Source organism: Sander vitreus, chromosome 3 (genome assembly GCF_031162955.1).
Source record: "Sander vitreus isolate 19-12246 chromosome 3, sanVit1, whole genome shotgun sequence".
NCBI classification, from domain to species: Eukaryota; Metazoa; Chordata; class Actinopteri; order Perciformes; family Percidae; genus Sander; species Sander vitreus.
The window spans coordinates 5,897,704-5,920,720 of NC_135857.1; the positions used below are offsets into that span (position 1 = coordinate 5,897,704).

The 23,017-nt window shown below is 42.8% G+C and overlaps 1 protein-coding gene across 1 annotated transcript in view; it reads left to right on the forward strand.

Moving 5' to 3' along the window:
* Positions 1–21,136, forward strand: part of LOC144515193 (Na(+)/H(+) exchange regulatory cofactor NHE-RF3-like) — a gene marked incomplete at its 5' end in the record, with an annotated part of 44,859 nt that extends 23,723 nt beyond the window's left edge. Inside the window, 5 exons of the mRNA XM_078245808.1 lie at positions 330–466; positions 555–762; positions 2,647–2,843; positions 2,936–3,154; positions 18,272–21,136. Coding sequence (XP_078101934.1) covers positions 330–466; positions 555–762; positions 2,647–2,843; positions 2,936–3,154; positions 18,272–18,304 — 794 coding nt within the window. The remainder of the gene's footprint in view (positions 1–329; positions 467–554; positions 763–2,646; positions 2,844–2,935; positions 3,155–18,271) is intronic.
* Positions 21,137–23,017: the final 1,881 nt, after the last annotated feature.

The window sequence follows — 23,017 nt, forward strand, 5'->3', positions numbered from 1 at the left end:
GTTGCAAGCCTTTCCTGAAATTCTCGAGTAGAGTCTAAAGTCATCAAATTTGTGACTCGAGTCCACACCTGCGAATAATGTATAGTAATGTATGTATAGTAATGTGTAATACCAAATACTGTGATATTTTCAAATACTGTTATTGTACCATGTAAATCCCATTGCAACCTATGTTTTCTACCACATCACATTAGCAGGTAGCTTAATAATTGATTAACAGCTGAGAAGGCTTTCTCTGTAAACTCTTGTTTCAAAGTACAAGAGCTTTTTTTCCATACCATACTGAAATGATGATTATCATTATGATAATAGTAAATATGTGTCACCAGGTCAGAAGGGCCAGTATACTGTGAGCACAATGACTGATGGTCCAGCAGAGAAAGCTGGTGTATGCACTGGAGACAAACTGATCTGGATCAATGGAGCCATGGTGTCAACGCTCACACACTCCACTCTCAACAGAACTGTATGAATCCAGTTTCCTCAGTCTGATCTCGTGTGTTGTTTGTTAGACTGAACATGTGTTTGACTCCTGCAGTGTGTTTGGTTCTCAGGTGAAGAAGAGTGGTGACTCAGTGACGGTGCTTGTCATTGACCGTGAGAGTGAGTCTTGCTATGTCAGGAGGAAGATGCCCATCCTGCCTGTGGTGGCACAATGCTGCGGCCTCCCCCACACTGCCAAAACCATGCATCTGGTTAAAGGACGTGATGGATACGGCTTTCTGCTGAGACAAGAGAAGTTGGCAGGCACTCAACGGATAGGTTAAAGATGCACTGATGGTCACATGGCAATAATCACATTCATACACAGACACAGTATATACACATTCACCTCGCGGCTGTGGCTCAGTGGTAGATCGGAAGGTTGGTGGTTCGATCCCTGGCCCTGCAGTCCCATGTCGAAGTGTCCTTGGGCAAGACACTGAACCCCGAGTTGCCCCCGATGCTGCGCATCGGAGTGTAAATGTGTGTGAATGTTTATCTGATGAGCAGGTGACCTTGTATGGCAGCCTCCGCCACAGAGTATTAATGTGTGTGTGAATGGTACGAATGTATTGCACAAAGATAATAAAAACGGATATCGAAAGCATCATTTTAAGTCTTCAAGTGATATGGGTAGAATGTCTCACTAGAAATTGAATTTGAATTATTTATATTTGAATTGAAAAACAAACTGAATCATAATTTCAAAAACAGTCTGCATAGCATAATTTGAAATTGAATTAGTTTGGAACTGAATTCCAACAAACTTGAAACTGAATGTAATATGAAGTTGAATTCACTTACCCTGAAAACTTAATTATTCTCACTGGAAATTCAATTCTCTATATACTTCCACACTAAGTTCCCATAATTCAAATTCAGTTTACTGAGACACAAATCTGGTCATTAAGTAAGAGCAAACAAATAAAAAGAACGTCCATCTTCTTATTAGTTATAGGCAAATTTTTTTGTTCACACTACAAGACTTTCAAAGTCGTCGGACCACTTTACTGTTCATACTACACAACTTGCTATATTCTTGTCTTGTTTTCACACTACCTTACTGATCGGCGACAGTGGGTCACACACTTCTTTCACGTGTCGTTGGCACACAACACTTGTCTTCTCTAACTTAAACCAGTGTTAGTTGTTAGTTAGTCTTAGTCCTGTGTCAAATGTCCTTTCTAATTTTTTGTATCATATTTAGCCAGGCTCATCCTTGTCAACAGATTATATTGAACATTTTAGTTAACCAAAACCACTTTTGGAACTCATTGGCTATCGGTCTGTTGACAATTTAGCCTCTAGGGGCACCCGCCAATATTTCAGGACTTTTTTTCACCAACTGAGACTCCAATGATATCTAGACTGCTCCTTATAGCTTCTTGCATGGGGCTCAATGGCTAATACAAACAACAGTAGGGGTAATGGGCACCCCTTCCTAGTTCCCCTACCCAAGGGGAACTAGGAGGAGGTTTGGCCATTGATCTAAACAGCAGCCAGTGGTCTATTACATAAAACGTTAACCCAGCTGTTGCTGCGTCGTCTCCAAGCCCAAGTGCTTAGAGGCTTTTTCTGCATCTAGACTTATTTCATACTGGCCAAATTCTGCTAATTGTATAACTGAATTATGTTTTAAAGTGTTCTCAGATTGAAACTAGAATTCCTACAAATTACAAACACCATCTTATTACAGACAATGGAGGTGACTTCTTTACTTCACAAGGTGATGAATGCCCGTACTGTACATTCTAAGTATTCTAAGTTCTAGGGACAGGTGTTGCGTATTAGCCATGGCTATAAACACTGTGATACAGGCATCGGATTGTTCTTTGTGTAATAATCTATGTTTTTGTATCTGTCCCTATTCCAATAAACAAAAAAATAAAAATAAAAAAAGTACAAAGCTTGAGACTGGAAATATTCATAATTAGATTTAATGAACTTGAGCACATCTTAAATAGTAATAATAAGGAATTACAATAGTCCCTCCTTGAAATAACAAATGCATAGGCTAGTTTTTCTGCATTTCATTTCATCTTGCTGCTTCCATCACACTCTAACAATGAGTAACGTGAAACCTGACTATCATGGCGCATGGGGAACATGGGTGAGCATTTCTGAATAATCAGGTGATCTCTGAACTTCTATCATGTCTTCCAGTTCATGTGCTGAGGGAGGTGGATGTGGGAAGTCCAGCTGAGGGGGCAGGTATGGAGGATGGAGACCTGCTGCTAGCTGTCAATGGGAAACCTGTTGAGTCTATGGAGCATGAGGACATCGTCAAAAAGATTAGACGGAGTGGTGATAAAGTCATCCTCACCTCTATATCTATACGAGGAAGAGACTTTTACAGAGAGGTAATTACAGTTATGTTAATATGTTTACACAACTAAAGTTAGACTCATACTGTATCAGAACTTGCCTTCAACTGCTCTCTGTTTTCCTGCAGTTAGGCATCTCTCCTTTGTTGTTCCATGACAAATGTACACTCCAGTATGACAGGCAGCAGACTGTCTCCCACTGCACCAAGAACCAGAGTGAAACCCCTCTGAGAGATGGAGATGGATGTCTGACATATCCCACAATGTATGTTCAGGACATAGAGGAGGCAGGCTCTGGTTTCCACTCAAACTGTTCCCCGGATCAGTCAGGAACTTTAACCACACAGGTATGATCCTACTATTCATTATGTCTTCTATACTGTGACACTGGCAGGAAAACTGTTCCCCACCAGATACATATTACTGTAGATTCACAACTAAAACTAAAATAATAATTTATAATGCTGTGCATTCACCTGGTTCTGTTTTATAAACATAAGTAGATGTAGACATGTTTCTTCATCCACTGTTTGCATACCAACACCTCTGCCTGCTCCACCACTTGTTAGTTAAACCGAAACTGTCTTTTTTTCATGACTGACTGTGTTGCATTAGCAAAGTTCTCAAACCGCATCAGAGCAGCTGTCATAACGCACAACCATTACGCAATGTGCACGGCAGTGGCTATTAATAGTACTTTATTACATGCCTGCTTATTGAGAAGCAAGCAAAATTAATCAATTAAATTCCATACCATGTTTTCACTGCTACCTTGCACCCAGGCAGATTCTTACATAGCATGCACACAAGCACGCCGCTAATGGATTTGCCATACACACTCCTCAAACCAACTATTGATTTTCATTAAAGGTGGCATAATGTTGTTAAATATGCGTAAATCTAGGCCCCAAACCGCCAACTTTATGCATTATACAGTCTCTCCAGGAATTTGCGATGTCACGATCGCAAAAATTCACGCGAATTCAACCAATCACTGTGCTCACAATTTTGATTCATTCAATAGATTTTTATTTTTTTGTCTTAAATCCACCAGCCTTTTTCATATAATAAATAATAATAATAAAACATTTGTAGCATTCTGAGCCTTTTTGGTATAAGGTTACTAGGAAACTCAGCCCAGAGTAGTTTTATTCTCCCCAAAAACAAGTTTTATTGTAGAAGTATACCAAAAATACATTTATTTTTTATTTTTTTTTTAAGCAATTTTCACTGTCTCTCCCAACTTCATTGCAACAGAAATACAAAAGACATTGCAGTTTTTTACAAAAGCTGCCGCAAATTCAGGCATTTTGGGCTGCAACAATCTATTAAAGAAAGGCTGCGAAATCCTGGAGGGACTGATTATAGTAGCACAATTGCATTTCCCAAGGTGTATCCAGAGCACCAAATGCTTGCTCTTGGGGGAATTTGTTAGGTCTCTGTAAATTACAGTGTGGTCTAGACCTACTCTATCTGAAAAGTTTCCTTAGTTAACAACATTCATTCATTAGGCTTCATTTGGCCATCACTAGCAATTTAGCAACGTGAAAGTACGGAGCCCCCCTGACCATGCGCACAGAATAAAAATCTGTTCCCTTGGTTTCATAAGCTGTTCCCACGGATTCATAATCCATGCCCTCGGTTTTATAAACCCCTTCAGACTTCAATTATTTACTTCAACTTACACACCTGGAACCCATGGAAACCTATTAGTGAGATAATGTTGGCTATCATTTATAAACCACTAGGCGAGAAGTAACGCAGGTCGGACGATGTTTGTCTTCATGCCCCTCAAAAAATGATATGCTCTGCAGCCACAGTGGCCTTGATGCCCGCACTGCTACAGCTGATTTCCCCGTTTTCTCCTCTGCCTCTTGTCAATACGAAGTTTACGAAGTTTCCTGTCGATTATAAAGTTTAAACACATGCCTCATTTCTACTCCCACAGTTTGCCATAAATCGGCGTAGAAACGCCCTTCAACTCTGTATGCATATTGATACTTGTGCCCGCTCCACCACACATTAGACCTGTCAATGAGAAATACAGCAAAGAAACACAGTTTCCCTGGGTGTGCCGCATTGGTGAGCTTCTCCAACCGTGTCAGAACAGCTGTCTTTATGCATGACCGCTAGACACAGCTGTGGCTGTTTGTAGTGCCCATACCACTAATTCATCACGTTTCTGGAAACCATCATTGCGGTAAAATCTCAATCATCATTATTATTAAACGTAAGAACCAGATGTAGTTGTAGCAGAGGAGAGAGAGACCTTGGTGTACACCATAGACTGTATGTAAAACTATGGATGGAGTGTCTGTGACATTGGTTTCTGAAGAGCCAAAATAAAGCTCAAAGTGGGCGGCACCCGCCGTTGCCATCTTGGCAGTGCTGACGTCAGGAGGTGGCACGTGAGTGGAGCTGAGGCAGACCGGGCGGGCTGAATGACGCCCACCTCACTCGAAGCTCCCAAGCTAGCAGCTAGGCTAAGGAAGTAGGCTAAGGATAAGCTACTCTGTTGCTAGCCCTGTGGTGATGCTACTCGGCTACTGCAGACATGTTGCTCCTGGATGGTAATCTACTCGTTCGTCCCAGCTTGTTTGAGGTAAGTTAATAATATATAATCTAATGTTTTTGTTATTATGATACTAATGTTACACAAGCTTAAAATGTATACAGACTAAAACATCCAAGTCCTATAGCTAAACTTAGCTCACCTGCAGGCCCTCCTTCCTGCTATCGGGAGGAGAGGGGACGGCAGCCTGGACGAACATTATAGCAGTTGTAGCACCTCAGATTCTGCCATTGCAAAGCCCAGCTACGGTGCTCAGTCACAGTGGGTGGCCAGCAAGGGGGGATCAGTCCACGCTGCTGGGATTTGTGATGGCTGAATCCCAGCTGCTGCAGCGGCTAATGCAGGTCCCTCTCGGCCAGATAACTAATCACCACAACTACTATCTAAATCTGTAGCAAACACTGTACTTAACAACATATGTTTAAAGAACAATTTAAACAAATCAATGTTCACCAGTATAGACATCCAATCTGGAAAACCGTTTGTATGACATCTTTGCCGCCACCCCAGCCATCTCACAAGCCCGCTCCTGGATTGACGGCAATAGGCTGGGTCCACTAGTCTGGACCCAGCATCTTATGTGCCTGTCCATCACGTTTAGGATTGACACATCTCCAAGAATAAATAATCTTGGGCTGAATGGAACCTGGGTCCCTGCAATCTGACATAGGTTGTCATGTATCTTGGTCCAAAATTCTTGGACCTTATCACAGGACCGTAGGACATGAAGTAATTGGCTGTCCTCTCTTATATTTCCAACAATTTGTTGTGTCTTTTAAACAAAGTCTAAACAATATGGAGGGAGTCCAATAACAGTGTGCATGTTATTAATGATTTTTTATCATTGGTAGAAGTCCACAGGGCACTAAAGCTTTGTGTTACCTTACTGCAATTGATATCTTAAATAGACTGTTGAGAGAAAGGCCACTTTTATATTGTTACAAGATGTTTATTTATTTCGGTCCTTGTTGAGGTCATAGCCACCAGTGATAGCTTCACCAAACAGCATAAACTAAGTAGCAATCTTGGCTACTTTACTTTAAACAGCTGTCTTCAAAAGGACAACAAACTTGTATTTACTGTCATCTATATTTTGAGATATTTAGGCTCCCATGCTCTAGCCTACAGATGTGACATAATTATATTGTCTACATAAACATATAGCTAACTAAATATTTTTCATTACCTAGGCATTTATTACACATTTATTATTTCTCCCATAGTCACAGTATGGATCATTATTTCATCTTCTCTTCCCACTCCCTGCAGCTCCAGGTGTCCTCATGTGGTAGCAACAGTATGGATAGCAGCATCAACCTGATCCCTGTGATGGGACCATCTTCACCTTCAACACCCTGGCATGAAGATCATATTTTTCTTTACTGACCTTATTTGTGCGCCATCCCGGCTCCAGGACACATCTCGCCTTCTTTCACGTGTCCCGACTGGGTCTCACGGTGAACCTCAAAAGGAGTTCTCTGAATCCTTCTCAGCGCATAACCTTTATCGGTGTGGCTCTGAACGGTGTCACTATGAAGGCCTGTCCATCGCTTCAGCGCATGAACGACATCCTCCGCCTCCTTCCCTTTTTCCAAGGGGGCAGGATGTTACCCCTACAGCCAGTTTCTTTGCCTCGTGGGCAAATTGACAGCTGCCTCGGCTTCCTGTCACTGCACCCCCTGGCTGAACGGTTTCCACTTGCACAGGAAGATCAGGGTGTCGCAGCTGTGCCTGATGGCTCTGTCCCGATGGGACAGAGCCATCAGCTCGTAGCTCGTATCTGTCGGAAGCGGTGCCCATGGGCTCTGTTCCCTTTTGATGAGAGACTGTCACGACGGATGCCTGCCTTTCAGGATGACAAAACACGACAGCTCAGGGCCTGTGGTCTGCTCACGAGACCCTCGAGCACGTCAGCGTGCTGGAGCTACGGGTTGTGCACCTGGCTCTGCAGCATTTCCTGCCGTACCTGTGGGGAAGGCACGTGCTCGTCAGGTCAGACAACACATTGACGGTCTTTCACATAAACCAACGCCGCACAGTTACTGTGGGTGTCCCAGGCTCTTCTGACATGGGCTGCCCCCCGCCTGACCAGCCTACGGGCAATGTTTTTTACCTGGAGAGCGGAACCAGGTCACGGACTTCCTCTCTCGTTGAGAGCCTCTCCCGGGGGAGTGGCAGTTTCATCTAGATGTAGTACACAGGATATGGGGTCTCTTCGGCAGGGAGATCTTTTCACCTCAGAGATGTCGACCCATTGCCCCCTATGGTTTTCTTTGACGGAGAAGAACAGCCCTCTTGGCCAGGATGCTCTGGCTCATGCTTAGTCGGAGGGCCTTCTCTATGCCTTTCCACCATTTCCTCTGATCTTGCCGACGCTTCTCAGAGTGCTTCATCAGGGCCACAGGCTTCTTCTGGTGGCCCCCTTCTGACCTGCCAGGAGGGAGTCACGAGCACCCCAAGGGTTCCTGCATTGGACCTGCCCCTGGTGTTGGATGCCCTATGCTCGCCTCCCTTTGAACCCTTGGCACAGGCAGAGCTGAGGTGGTTGTCAGCCAAGGCTGCGTTTCTCCTTGCCATCACTTCCGCGAAACGTGTTGGCAAGCTACATGCCTTGTCTGTGAGTGATTCCTGTTTGAGGTGGAACTCGGATGGCTCAGGTGTCACTTTGTGGCCTAATACGGCGTTCCTCCCTAAAATGCTAGCACGCTCACACCTCAATCAGCCTATCCACCTGGCACATTTTGACTCCCCTTCCGGAAAAGGAGGGGTCGAGTCTGTTGTGCCCAGTGCGGGACCTTAGGGCTTATGTGGACGCTGCAGGTCCCATGCATACGTCAGTCTGAGCCCACTGCCATAATTTGGCATTATTTGATAATTTGGTCTTAAAACAAGTGATGCCTTTAAAGTGTTCACTCCACATAGAAGTCTTGTTAGGAGTCCAGTTCTATCTTCTCAGGTTGAGCATCCACTGGTCCACCTAACGTTAGAGGGAAACAATACAAACACATATATAAATGTGCTGGGTGGTTACCTATAAAGACGTCTTTACATGCAAACAATAGAAAGGTGGAACTCTGATGGCTCAGGTGTCACTTTGTGGCCTAATACAGCGGCACACTCACACCTCAATCAGCCTATCCATCTGGTACGTTTTGAGAAGGAGGGGACGAGTCTCCCGCTCCTCATCCTTGTGAGGTGGGTACTCAGGCTTCCTCGTGACTCTGCACTGCCTCTGGCGGTCAGTAAGGATGAAATAGAACAAAAGTTACGAATGTAACTAAGGTTCTATGAATCCTGGATGACTGCCAGAGACTCAGAATCTTGCGAACCTGCAAGAAGATTCTGTAGGAATGAGCTTGGGGATGACAACGGAACTTAATACCTTGGCCAGGGTCAGCACGAGGTCACAGGTGACTTTGTTGATATAAATACTTGACCTGCGCAAGCGCGATACGGAATATATTCAGTGTTAAGCACTGCCTCTGGTGGTCATCCAGGATTCATAGAACCATAGTAATATTCGTAACTTTCGTTTTATGTTCATTATGGTTTGTTAAATAACCTATGTAGCAAATAACACTGTTACCACCTTTGCTCTTTTACATCCCTGCAATCACACACTTTATCCCCTTTTCTCTCTACAGCCTCATGGACTCTCTGGGCCCATGTTGGACATATTACCACTTGTACAGGCCTAGTCTGTTGATTTTATGTAACAGATGTGATAATGTTTACTGTTGTAAAGTGTTATATTAAATTATATTTACTCTGCTATTGTCTTTACTGACTGAAAATGTTAGATTTCATATTCAAATCTGTCAACATCTGTAACAAGCAAATCACAAATTCCAGATAAAGCTAAGCTTGCAAAGGTTACAAATTTGCAAGATGCTTTGTACATTTAAGTACACTTTAAACAAATGAACAGTGTAACAGTGATTATAGTTATATAACTGATGATTAACAGCCCACTGCCATAATTTGGCATTATTTGGTCTTAAAACAAGTGACGCCTTTAAAGTGTTCACTGCACATAGAAGTCTTGTTAGGAGTCCAGTTCTATCTTCTCAGGTTGAGCATCCGCTGGTCCACCTAACGTTAGAGGGAAACAATACAAACACATTTTTAAATGTGCTGGGTAACCTCCTAACTTGAATTAATTCAATGTTCAATAGGTCATAATCCAATTATTTTGGCTAAAATTAAGTAATATGCCTAATCTAAATGCCTGTTTTTGTAATAATATATCAAACATAATAAAGGTTTAGGTTTGTGTGCCGTCAAAGTTCACATTACCGTACAGCCTTGATAACCAACTCCAGCTCAGTGTTGCCAACTTACTGACTTTGACGCAAGATTTAGCGACTTTTCGGACTCCTTTAGTGACTTTTTTTCACAAAAGCGACAAGCCAAAACAGTCACCTCTCTCTTCTGTTCTGTCACTGAGGAGCAGGCTGCTGCCCCCCTCTACTCTCTTTCTTATGTGCGACAGTGTACGGGGGCCAGGCTGGGCTGGCAGCCTGCCTGCGGTGGAGACGAGAGACTGCGGGACGGGAGGAAGATGATGCTGAGCTTGCCTGGCCCTGGGCATCCAGTCCTTCGTGACTGAACCAAGCCAGCCTTCTTTGAGAATTCTTTATCTCTTTTTTTTTTTTTTTTTAAGATAATTTTTTTTGTTATTTTTATATTTTTGAACATACAGAACAGACAAACACAATTGAACAAGATCAAAAACCCTCTCCCATCCCCCACCCTCTGCGGTCTCGAGGAAAACAAAAACAGAAATCACACCTTGCCTAGTCAATCTCCTCTAATTCTTGTGATTCTGAGGTCATTAGGACTGATACTTGTGCTGCTGCGTTTTTCCATAGGTCTATAGTTGATGCTGAAAGGCTTTGTTAATCCTTGCTGTAGAGAGCACAAGCATAACTATGTCTAGAAAATACGCCATCCACTGTTTTCTACAAAGCAAGTGGGGGGAGGGGAGCCAGCATTGAGCTATGATTTTCTTGGTTGCGCCAGCTAGCCAAACTTTCTTCTGTCTCCCAGCAGATGTAATTTAGAGTCGTCATTGAGTAACAAGACAATCGGGTCAGTAGGAATTCGACATCCTATCACATCAGATATTATTGATGTGGTTTTATTCTAGAACTCATGCACCTGTTCACACTCCCAGACCATGTGCAGGAAAGTTCTAGTTTGTTCAGGTTGACAGAACGTGCAATAGGGAGTGGGAATGGCTTTAGAGATGTAGCTCTTCTGAGTCCAGTATCAATGTTGAAATGGATCTGCTGGTGATTTGGGTTCTTGGAACAACGGAAAATATTGTCCCAAACTGTCTGCCAATTGCGTTCCCCTCAGTGCTCAGCTCTCGCTCCCATTTCCTTGCTATTGGGAGTTCTCCTATGGATACTTGCATCAGTTTAGCATAGATTTTGGACGCTAATCCTCTCACAGGAAAATCAACAAACCATTTAATAACTGGGTGCGGCTCAAGACTGTTTCCCCATGGCACTCGGTAACATTTTAGGGCTGCTCTTAAGCACAGATACAAGAAGAAGGATGTCCTGGGGACCTCAAACAAGCTCTTAGGTCCTCAAAACTCAACATACCTTTCTCGTTGAATAGCTGGTTTACAGTATAAATGCCTCTGTCACTCCGCTGCTTAGGGTTTGTTACCAGACATTAAGTGTGTATTGTGCTAAATTGGGATGTCCAGATACCACTTGTTAGTGTAGCATAGTTGCTCCTCCACCTGTTTAAAGTTAGTCAATGTATTGGTGATAATTGGGCCATAAGCTAGCATACACTTTTTTGGACACACCTGCAAAGGCCAGGTCTTGCAGTCTTCTTCCAGTGAGGTTTTGCTCTATTTCTCTCCATGGGACTGTAGATGAGGGGTCTGTCCACACTCTGAGGGCCCGTAGCTGAAAGGCTCTGTGATACACTTTAACGTTGGGGAGGGCCAAGCCTCCCGTGTTTGAGGTACGTTGCAGGGTAGAGTATTTTAGCCTAGGTTGTTTATTATTACAGATATATTGCCAAATTAAGGTATCAAGTTTCTTCCAGAAATGTATCAGTGGGGGTAAGGGGATCATTGTACTTAAGAAATTCACACAAGCAACTATGTTCATTTTAACAACAGCAATCCAGGACCGTAGTGATGCCGGCAGCGCAGACCAATTGGCCAGATCCCTTTGAACACTACTTAATATAGTTTCATAGTTGTCCTGGACAACTCGCTGTAGGGATGCATGTATGGTGATGCCCAAATATGTAATTTTGCTTTGGGTTGGTATTGTAACACTAATGGTTGATGCCACATGCCTGTTGTTCAATAAAAGGTTAGATTTATTCCAGTTAATTTTATAGCCTGAGATGGAGCCAAATTCGTTGAAAATCTTAAGAATTTTTGGGATAGAGTCCTCAAGATCAGCAATGTACAACAAAATATCATCTGCAAATAATGATATTGAGCTGCTATTCGATTTAATCTGGATATTTACAGATTTTATTTTGCCTTATGGCTTGGGCTAACGGTTCAAGAGAGATTGCAAATAGCATGGGGGAAAGCGGGCATCCCTGTCGTGAGCCCCGCTTAATGGGAAATGGCTGAGAGTGCAATCCATTGGTTGAGACTATGGCCGTGGGATTTGCATATAAAGTACGCACCATGTCAATGAATTTGGCCCCCAAACCAAGCCTCTCCATTACTTGCCACAAGTAGTTCCACTCTAGGCGGTCGAAAGCCTTTTTTTTCACTTATAAAACTGCTGCCGTTGTTGGAAGGTTTTTGGCTTCTACTATTACATGAAATAGTCTGCGTATATTGTCTGCAGCATGATGCTTGGGTATAAAACCTGATTGGTCGGGGTGGACTAGCTTAAATTTGGAAAGCTTAATATCAGCCCCGATGAGGCCGATGGCCTGTAGTTTGAGCAATCCGCAGGATCTTTACCCTTCTTTGGCCTAACGGAAATCAGCCGGTGTTGGTTTGTTGGTGGAAAGTGCACTTCTCTATGGCTGAAGTTAAAGCTTTCAAGTCTTTAAAATACTGTAGAAGACGTTCTGATGGAATTCCATCCAACCCCGGTGTTTTCCCTTTTTTTAACTGTTTTTAATGCTGATTTAAGTTCCTCTAAGGCTATTAGTTGACCCAGTTCTTCTGCCTCCTCTGGGTCAAGAAGAGGCAGGTTTAGTTCTTTTAGAAACTTCTGGCACTGTATCTGATCTGGGTTGCAGAGGATTGAAAAGTGGCGCTGATATCCTTAGGATTTGTTGAGATACCTTGGTCTGTTCGCTTTGTTTTAATTTCAGAGCAAGCAATTTGCTTGGTTTACAGCTGTTCAAATAGTAATTTTGCCTCACTTTGTGCATTATGAACTCAGCTCTCCTTAGCAGATCATTCAGCTCTGTTCGACTTGTGACTAGAAGAGTTTGTGTAGATTTAGATAAACAAATCTTAAGAGATTGCTCTAACGATTTACAGCATTCTTCCAACTCCGCTATCCATGCCTCTCTTTTCCTCTTAAAATTGACCGCAAAGGAGGATGTAAAATCTCCAATAAATCCTTTAGTTGCTTGCCATGTATATGCAGGGTCAGAAACTGAGTCGGTGTTAATTGATATAAATTCAGCCAGTTTGGTTTTAAATTCTGCATCAAAAGCTGTGTTTTGGAGAAGGGAATTATTAAATTGCCATCTCCTAGAGCTTTCTCCTACCATATCACAACGGAATGTGGTTATCAGCGCATTGTGATCAGACAGAATTGCTGGTTCTATTGCTATCGTGTGGAACATTGCCTTAAGCTCACTGGAGCATAAAATATAATCAATGCGGGAGTGGGTGAGGTGACGTGGAAAAGAAGGTGTAATCCTTGCTAGTAGGGTTGTGCATCCTCCATATATCTGTAAGATGGTGGGATTCCACCACTGCTTTAAACATGTCCGATATGCATTTTTGGGCTTTTGTGTGATTGAACCCTGATCCATCCAAATTTCAAGCGCGTCTCCCCTTCAGTTCTTAGTCGAGCCTGCCACTTATCAGCCAATCAAAAAAAAGAAAGGGGTTACACAATATCCAATCAGAAAATAGCACTATTGTATCTGGGTAAGATTTAACGCAACAACCAATGAAAAAAAAAAAGAAGCATATCCTGGAATCATTCACGTGATTCTGCTACAACGTCTTCTGGAAAGTTTCGTTCACCCACAGAGGAAACCACTGGAGCTCCGAGCATCACTTTGAGCACAGAGTAAGTCATCATCTCCTATTTTAACGTTACAACAAATTGACAACTTGTTTGACACAAAAAATGACAACTTGAGCCGAACTGTTTCAAATGGGAGCCAACACCACAAATGATAAAGGAGTCCAAAAAGGCAACAAACACTTAAACACCACCAGTCATAATCAATCTCTCTCTTTCACACACACACGCACACACACAGAAATTGAATAAATACTTTGTATTTGGTTGAATTGTCAGTGCCATGTGTCAAATCAAAAGTCAGAGCAAGTATTAATAACAAAAACACTAATAATAATTTTATTAATGAAACACCCCCCCCCTTCCCACGACCCGATGTTAAACATGAACAATATTATAAACACATCAGAACTAGGTCTCAAGCAGCTGTTTTGAAGTAGGCTATGTGAGAATAAGCTATGTGTAAAACACACCAATCTAGTTGGAGCAATTAGCAGACTGAGCTGAACAGACAGAATCCCTCATGTTCTTTCAGTCCAGCTACATGTTAACAAACATAGACTGTAAACCGACCAGCCAGTATTTATCATGTCCTCAGGATTTATCATGTTTTTTCAGCCTGATTAAATGTCCACAAAAGCATAGACTGTAGACTGAGTAGCCAGCATTCACCACAGCGCGGGGCGACCCGTGCATGTAGCGCGTTTTCCTCCACTTCTAGTTCCAGCCGGCAAACGGTGGCTGCAGTGAAAGCGAACTCTCTCCCTCCATGAATCGTTCCCAGGGCGGGCAGGCAGCTAAAGAGTCCGAGTTGCGTTCAACGTGTAGTTTGGGTTGAGTCCATTCAGGCACCAGAAGCCACTGGATCGTGAGTGTGACGCAGTCAGATTGATCCGGCTCACATACCATAATTTCTTGCATCTCAGGTTCTGCCTCGATGTGATGCTTCGAGACATTAATTTCCACCAATGCTCCTTTCAGTGCGTCTTAGATCACTGATTCAAGCACCCTTAGGTGCCTCTCCAAAACCCGAGCAATTAAGTCATCTATGTTAGAGAACGCGTTCACATCAGTTGCTCCATTAGCTAACGTTCCATTAGCCGCTGCCATATTATCAAATTTCTTTGACCGAGTAAATAGTTTAGGCAACAGCGAGACCCGCTTTTTCGTGCCTGCAGGCGTTTCACTGAGTCACCGTGATAGCAGACAAAACGGTTTGGCATCGAAGAAAAAGTAATAGACCTGGTTATTTAATGAAATATGGAGGTGAGTGTGGGAGCCTCAGTCTTTTGCAACCATAACGGTGGCTGGTCACATGATCCCTCAGAATTTCTTTTTTTACTTAAAATAAATCAAAGTAATATAATATAAATTCCTAGTGAGTTTGTGATTATTTGGCAAAAGTTTTCTATTTCTTTCTTTCTATCTACCTTGCCCTGAACACCCACAGGTGTTTTGAGTTAATCTTGCTGATTAGACCTCTTCCCAGTACTGTGTGGATGTGTATAGACTGATTGATTGACATCTTCCTGATTCTCTTAGCTTTGTTGCACCAGTTAGGGCAGGACAAATGACAGCTTTATCCTTCTTATTGGTAGAAAAAATTTGTGACGTAATAAATTCCCATCTAAGCTCCGGCCTATTTCAACCTTAAGAGATCTTATCAGCCACAATAACTGAAATCCCCTATGTTTAAGTCTCTGACTTGCTACACCTGACACAACCACTAAGCTTTATGCAAATTATTTGGTAATGACGTCACTAATATGCAAATGAACGAATGATGTCATCTAGCTACTTTCATTGCAAAAAGAGTTGGCAACACTGCTCCAGCTTAACAACAACATCAACAACATATTGCAACATCAAGGTTTTGGTATTTCTGGAATCATGCTGAAATGTGAAATTTTTTTGAAGTCACACACCATTTGACACAGTTCGCCTAGTCTAGCATTAGTTTGTATGGCAAGATATAAATCCGAGAGTCTGCTCTCACCAGAGATGATTTCTGTCACTGGTCTTTTTTACATCCATGACTGTCAAAGCATAAAGGCGTAGCGCAGCGGACCACTACACCCGGCCAGCAGCTGCTTCTCTCGGCCTGGAGCAAAATTTTGCCGTGCTGCTCACTTGGTACCTGCTGCTAATGTTCCAACAGCAGCACAGTCTCAAATAACGTAGTGACTTTATTTTCCAGCTTCATACAAACACTAGAGTGGTGATCGGGCCGCATTTTTCTGTCCGAGCCCGGCCCGCGTCCAACAGAGCAGTAACCGAACCCGGCCCGAGCCCAACAGGCATTAAGATATTTATGCCCGAGCCCGACACAGTTAAAATGTTGTTTTTTTCTCATACTAATGACACGTACGTTTGTTTGTGTGGAAAGCCCGCTTTATTAAGCAACTGTAGGAAGGCATTCAGAAATGTCAACAGATGAGCACGTCAGCGCACACGGGACAACATGCGCACGTTGTTAAGCTGTTTAAACCAGGGGAGACTCGTTACCTCCACGGCCGACGTTATAAAATTATCAACATTGGGGTTAAAATCCTGTTTCTGGTGAGCAAATGAATAAACTTGGCTTTCAGTCTGGAGTTTATTTTGGACACCGCACACTGTGTGTACAAAACTGAACTTATTCCACCAACTCTGCTCTACACGTCTGCTTCCTGTTTCTCTATCTCTCTTCTGCCCACTTTCCACACACACGCACTGAGCTCTCTTAATGGAGCCGCAGCACCATTTTACAACAAATGCCTTATCGCACTGATGTGACCGAGCCCGAACCGAACCCAAACATTTCTAAATATCTGTCTGGAACCAGCCCGGCCCGTCGGGTCCCGTTGGGCTTGGGTCGGGTATCACCACTCTAACAACACCAAACAAAAAGTATTATCACTGTACATTTAAACACTACAAAGTTACGTTTTACCTTTGGTGCAAGCCGGTTTTAGCATAAGCTCCCGTTAGCGTCCTTCTCCGAGGCTTCTGTCTATGGCTAATTAACGTTGGCTAGTTAATATGCTAATAATGCTCACGAACGTTAAAAACCATTAGAATTTAACTCACCAAAAGAACTGGAGCGTTGACTTCTTGGCAGGGTCCGTACAGTCAAATGTACAGCAAGCCGTATTTTGCCTCGGATATATGCTTGAAAATTGTCCGAAAGGCAAAAACACGGCTGGGAGGTCAAGTGCAGTGATATACGTGTCCATATATAGATTGTTTTCACGGAAGGGATCTCCTTGCTTCCCAGCATTGCACGCTAGTGAGCTTGACACCAGTTTCTCTTCACTGACCACTGACAAGCAAATAAACAGCCTACACCCTCCTACAACCGCGATGGCTGCAGCTGATTGGACGTTTACGAACAGTTCACCAAAACGTGTTTCTGAAAACATTTTAAGCGAGAAATAGGCCATGCAATTGCTAAATCTGTCTTCATTTTAGATCGACAAAAGTTAGTTTAAAAGATTTTAGTCCGCTTTTGAGAGGCAGCGAGCCGAGCCGGCTGCTCCTCATTTGCATAAAGTTGGCTGGATTCAACTTTATGCAAATGAGGAGCGGGCAACTCGACACCCCGCTACCAGAATGCATTACACAACCTGCTCCCATAGAAATGAATGGGAAGCGGGGAAATAACGCTGACAATGGGCACGCACCTTGAGTCGGATTAGCTTTAGCTGTAGTGTCTGACGGGGAACACAGGGCTACATCTCTCTCACTACAGGCAACTGTCAATTAATGTAAGTAATGTGACCATGCACTTAATTATGTAGAACTTTAGGCCTGAATATAACTTAATCTGATGAGTTATAAAAAAAATTCACCCCCCCAGAGTTATCATGAAGGGTAAACTTAGCTATGGAGACCATAGCGGAGTTTTTTTCTGGGTTTTTTAACCAGGCTGTAAACATGTTTAATTCTGCTGTAAAGCTGGGCATTTTAACATAGGGGTCTATGGAAATTGACTCACTTTTGAAGCCAGCCTCAAGCTGCCACTCGATGAACTGCTGTTTTTGGCACTTTCGCATGTGCATCACTGATCAGCGCTGGAGGTTGCCCCTTGGTGTACACGTGACAATAAGTGTCACAAAATGAATGACGGTTTGCATTTTTACGTTTGCATAATGCTCATGAGACAAAATTAGGTTTACGAGTTTTATTCACAAACAAATACTGTTCAAGGCGAGGTGGAGAAGGTTAGTCGTGCGCAGGGGTCAGGAAGGTTAGAGCAGACACTGATCCAAAGTTCCGGCAGTGTAGTTGCGATCAAGGACACTTCCGGCACAATAAACTCGACAAGGCTATCTTGAAACATAGAAACAAAAAGCGAAGGTTAGCGAACAGACAAGCTAACCAGTAGCAACTGGTTCACAAGAACATTAGAAACGAATCACCAGAGGTGGACTCATACTCAACCATGTGAAGCGAGGAATAATCTGCCTCGATTTACAGGAAGCCTGGAGTCTTTATTTCACTGGAAGATTATCAGATGAGAAACGGGTGTGCAGTCCTGATCTCCTCCACGCCCAAGGAACGCCCACTCACACACAGACAGGGGAAGAGGGAACACACAGAAAACTACAGTCACAGCTCAGGCTGTGGCATGCATGGTCCCTCATTAGAGGAGCTTGGGTTATTCTGATTAAATGATCATTTTCACCTTTTGTGTTTTTCAGCTGTCAGAGAGAACATGCAATGCTTTCTTGTGATCAAAATGAACAGAAGACGAATGACATCAGCAGACGAGAAGATGAAGAGCTCAAGTCATAGCAAATGATTTTCAGCAGACTGAGGTTAGATGCTTGGGGATTAAGTTGTTATTGCTTGCTCGTTAGATTTTTTCTAAATCAGTCCCCAAAATCACCTCTGTGTAATTGTCTTCTGGGACCAGGTGTTGGCACTGGATGCTCCGCCGAATCTACAGTATGAGATCACATGAACTTTCTTTTTAACCTTGTAATCTCCAAATGTATATTTTGATTAATATTTTTTGTTAATTACAAACAATGGTCATTATTTTGTGTGAAGCTTACTGTATGATATAAATTGTGAAATAGCTTTAAAGGAGACCTATTATATTTTTCCGTATTTTCTGTCTATCTATAATGTTACCATCTCAGATGTTAAACGTGGCCAAAGCTTTAAATAATGCGGTAAACACACCAGGCAAAACCTCAAATTTCCCACTGTTCTGTTCGCTCTGGTCTTAACAGTTCTTTCTACTCTCTGCTCCATATCATGTAATACCGAGCCGGGTTTCCATATATGGTCAGTGTTTACGTTACGCTACATGTAGCCACATGCTAACGCCAGGGGAAGCTGTAATCTTGGCTGCCGATGTTATTTTCTTCGAAGATTTGGTCACATTCCTGCTGGAACATGTCCGGTTGTGTAGTTATTAGTTTAGAAGCATTTATTGGTGATTTTTCCCGGTACAAAGTCCTGCTGTATACCCCACTGCAGTCCATTCCAGTGTACAGAGGCAGCAACAGCAAAGCTGTGGAGGAAGCTCCACAGCGCTGCGGAGGAAGGTCTGGCTAGTCCAGACAGCATTCCGGGATGGGAGAAAAACGTCCTCTTGTTTATTGGCATTTCTTTAAACCAATCACAACATACAATGTACATTCAAAAGTTGTTTTAGTCGTGAGAGAGAAAACTCAGATTGAACAGATAGTCTAGCTAGCTGTCTGGATTTACCCTGCAGAGATCTGAGGAGCAGTTAACCATAGTCCTCATAAATCCACCGGAGTTTAGAACGCCAACACAAAGAAAGTGGAAGGAAACGGACATCGGCGAATAGACATGCATCCGGCGGAATTTCCTGCGGCACCAGAGCAATTCCGGAAGTGGAATGTCGTGGATATAGTCTAGCAGAGCATAGATTCAGAGACTCCGGAGATGCAGAAACGCTGACCAATCGGAGCAGACTGGGCTTTTTAAAGAGACAGGCGCTCCAACAGAGCAGAGCAAACAGAGGGGGAATACAGGTACAGCAGCCATGGGCAGTATGAAAAAAATTTAGTGTTTTTGAACATTTAAAGCACGTAAACACGCTTCAGAAGTATGAACCTTAAAACGGTATATACAGTGGTGTGAAAAAAGTGTTTGCCCCCTTCCTCATTTCCTGTTCCTTTGCATGTTTGTCACACTTAAGTGTTTCGAACATCAAACCAATTTAAACAATAGTCAAGGACAACACAAGTAAACACAAAATGCAATTTGTAAATGAAGGTGTTAATTATTAAAGGTGAAAAAAAATCCAAACCATCATGGCCCTGTGTGAAAAGTGATTGCCCCCCTAAACCTAATAACTGGTTGGGCCACCCTTAGCAGCAACAACTGCAACCAAGCGTTTGCGATAACGTGCAATGAGGCTTTTACAGCGTCCTGGAGGAATTTTGGCCCACTCATCTTTGCAGAATTGTCCTAATTCAGTTACATTAGAGGGTTTTCGAGCATGAACGGCCTTTTTAAGGTCATACCACAACATCTCAATAGGATTCAGGTCAGGACTTTGGCTAGGCCACTCCAAAGTCTTCATTTAGTTTTTCTTCAGCCATTCGGTGGTGGACTTGCTGGTGTGTTTAGGATCATTGTCCTGCTGCAGAACCCAAGTTCGTTTCAGCTTGAGTACACGAACAGATGGTCGGACATTCTCCTTCAGGATCTCTTGGTAGACAGCAGAATTCATAGTTCCTTTTATCACAGCAAGTCTTCCAGGTCCTGAAGCAGCAAAACAGCCCCCAGACCATCACACTACCACCACCATATTTTACAGTTGGTATAATGTTCTTTTTATGAAATGCAGTGTTCCTTCTACGCCAGATATACTTGGACACACACCTTCCAAAGAGTTCCACTTTTGTCTCATCGGTCCACAGAATGTTGTCCCAAAAGTCTTGGGGATCATCAAGATGTGTTCTGGAGAAATTGAGACAAGCTTTGATGTTCTTTTGCTCAGCAGTGGTTTTCTCCTTGGAACTCTGCCATGCAGGCCATTTTTGCCCAGTCTTTTCCTGATGGTGGAGGCATGAACGCTGACCTTAACTGAGGCAAGTGAGGCCTGCAGTTCTTTGGACGTTGTTGTGGGGTCTTTTGTGACCTCTTGATGAGTCGTCGCTGCGCTCTTGGGGTAATTTTGGGCAGCCGGCCACTCCTGGGAAGGTTCACCACTGTTCCATGTCTTCGCCATTTGTGGATAATGGCTCTCACTGTGGTTCGCTGGATTCCCAAAGCTTTGGAAATGGCTTTATAACCCTTTCCAGACTGATAGATCTCAATTACTTTCTTTCTCAATTGTTCCTGAATTTCTTTGGGTCTCGGCATGATGTGTAGCTTTTAAGGATCTTCTGGTGGACCTTACTGTGTCAAGCAGCTCCTATTTAAGTGATGCCTTGATTGTGAACAGGTGTGGCAATAATCAGGCCTGGGTGTGGCTAGAGAAATTGAACTCAGGTGTGGACAACCACAGTTATAGTATGTTTTAACAAGGGGGGCAATCACTTTTTCACACAGGGCCATGATGGTTTGGATTTTTTTTCTCCCTTTAATAATTAACACCTTCATTTACAAATTGCATTTTGTGTTTACTTGTGTTGTCCTTGACTATTGTTTAAATTGGTTTGATGTTCCGAAACACTTAAGTGTGACAAACATGCAAAGGAACAGGAAATGAGGAAGGGGGCAAACACTTTTTCACACCACTGTATGTCTCTCTTAAAATGTTTAGCGCCATATATAGAAGCTTAAAGGTCCCATGACATGGTGCTCTTTGGATGCTTTTATATAGACCTTAGTGGTCCCCTTATACTGTATCTGAAGTCTCTTTCCCGAAATTCAGCCTTGGTGCAGAATTACAGCCACTAGAGCCAGTCCCACAATGAGCTTTCCTTAGTATGTGCCATTTCTGTGTCTGTAGCTATTGAGGAGGAGCGAGGGGGGGGCAAGGTGGAGAGTGGGGGTGTGGTCTTGACCAACTGCCACTTTGCTCGTTTGAAAGCCATGATGTCTCTCTCTCATGGGTGGGCCAAATTCTCTGGGCGGGCAAAGCAGAGAAAGGGGAGGTAACCTTGCTCCTTATGAGCTCATAAGGAGCAAGATTCCAGATCGGCCCATCTGAGCTTTCATTTTCTCAAAGGCAGAGCAGCATACCCAGGGCTCGGTTTACACCACTGGCCATTTCAAGCCACTGGGGGACCATAGGCAGGCCGGGGGAACGCATATTAATGTTAAAAAACCTCATAAAGTGAAATTTTCATGCCATGGGACCTTTTAACATCTAGAAACATGCATTTTTAAATACTTGTTTATTATGCTCTATATGTAATATGATTCACTGTGTCTGGATGTATTCATTTATATTAAATGTTTTCGTGGCAAATTTCGACCCCTTTTCTCAGCATATAGGCTACTTTTCTTTGTTCTATGTGTGGCAACAGATTGTATTTATTTTGGGGTGGACATGCTCCATGGTCTGTGTGTCTCCCACCTGAAAGCATGAGGGTTCTCCAGTTTCCTCGAGTCCAAAGAGATGCAGGTTAAGTTAATTGCAACTCTAAATTGCCCATGTGAGTGTGAATGCATCTCTGTGTTGGCCCAGTGATTGACTGGCGACCTAAGCAAAAAACAAATTATGATTGGTTATCATGCTCCAACAAGGTAGCCTGAAAGGAGACACTCTGGGCAAGACAAGTCTTCACAGCACTGGCTGCACTACTTGCTGCTCATTAAGATCATTGCTTTGAGCGCACAGTAATAACTCAGGGCAACTTAGAGAAGTGCATAACCTTTTTCATCAACTTAAATCTTAACGTGGATTTTGGCAGCTGGACAGTCTGGGAACAATATTCAGAGAGACTTTAGTAGGAAAATCAATCCCAAACTAATAATTCAATAATAATCAAGACTCAAGATATTATCTTTCAGGTTATCTTCAATTTTCACATTATGAGAGAAGTATGGACAACAATGGATTTTTGGCATTCTTTAAATATCACATTTAATGTTTTCACCATTATTTTTCAGATGGAAGCTTTTGGGTAGATCTAACACTTTCCAAAATGACAACTGATATCTAGTCAATAACTTTGATTTACAGTGCTTAAACGCAGAGTTTAATAGATACATTATGTACTGTATATACTGCAAGTTTTATTCAAATTACAATGCATCTGATTAAAACATCAAGTATACAAACATGGTATAGGACATCAAATTATATGAATCCAAATATACCAGTAGTTGCAAAGTTGTAATCAGTTTCTTACACAAGTTTGTCAGTTATTACTCTACATTTTTTCAAAATGAGCATCATTTGATTCAAGTACTTATTTCCAAAACAAAATAAAACATAGGAAACTACTATATCTACACAAAGAGTTCATACAGGCCTAGGGAGGGAGAGTGACTTCTCACTATCACTG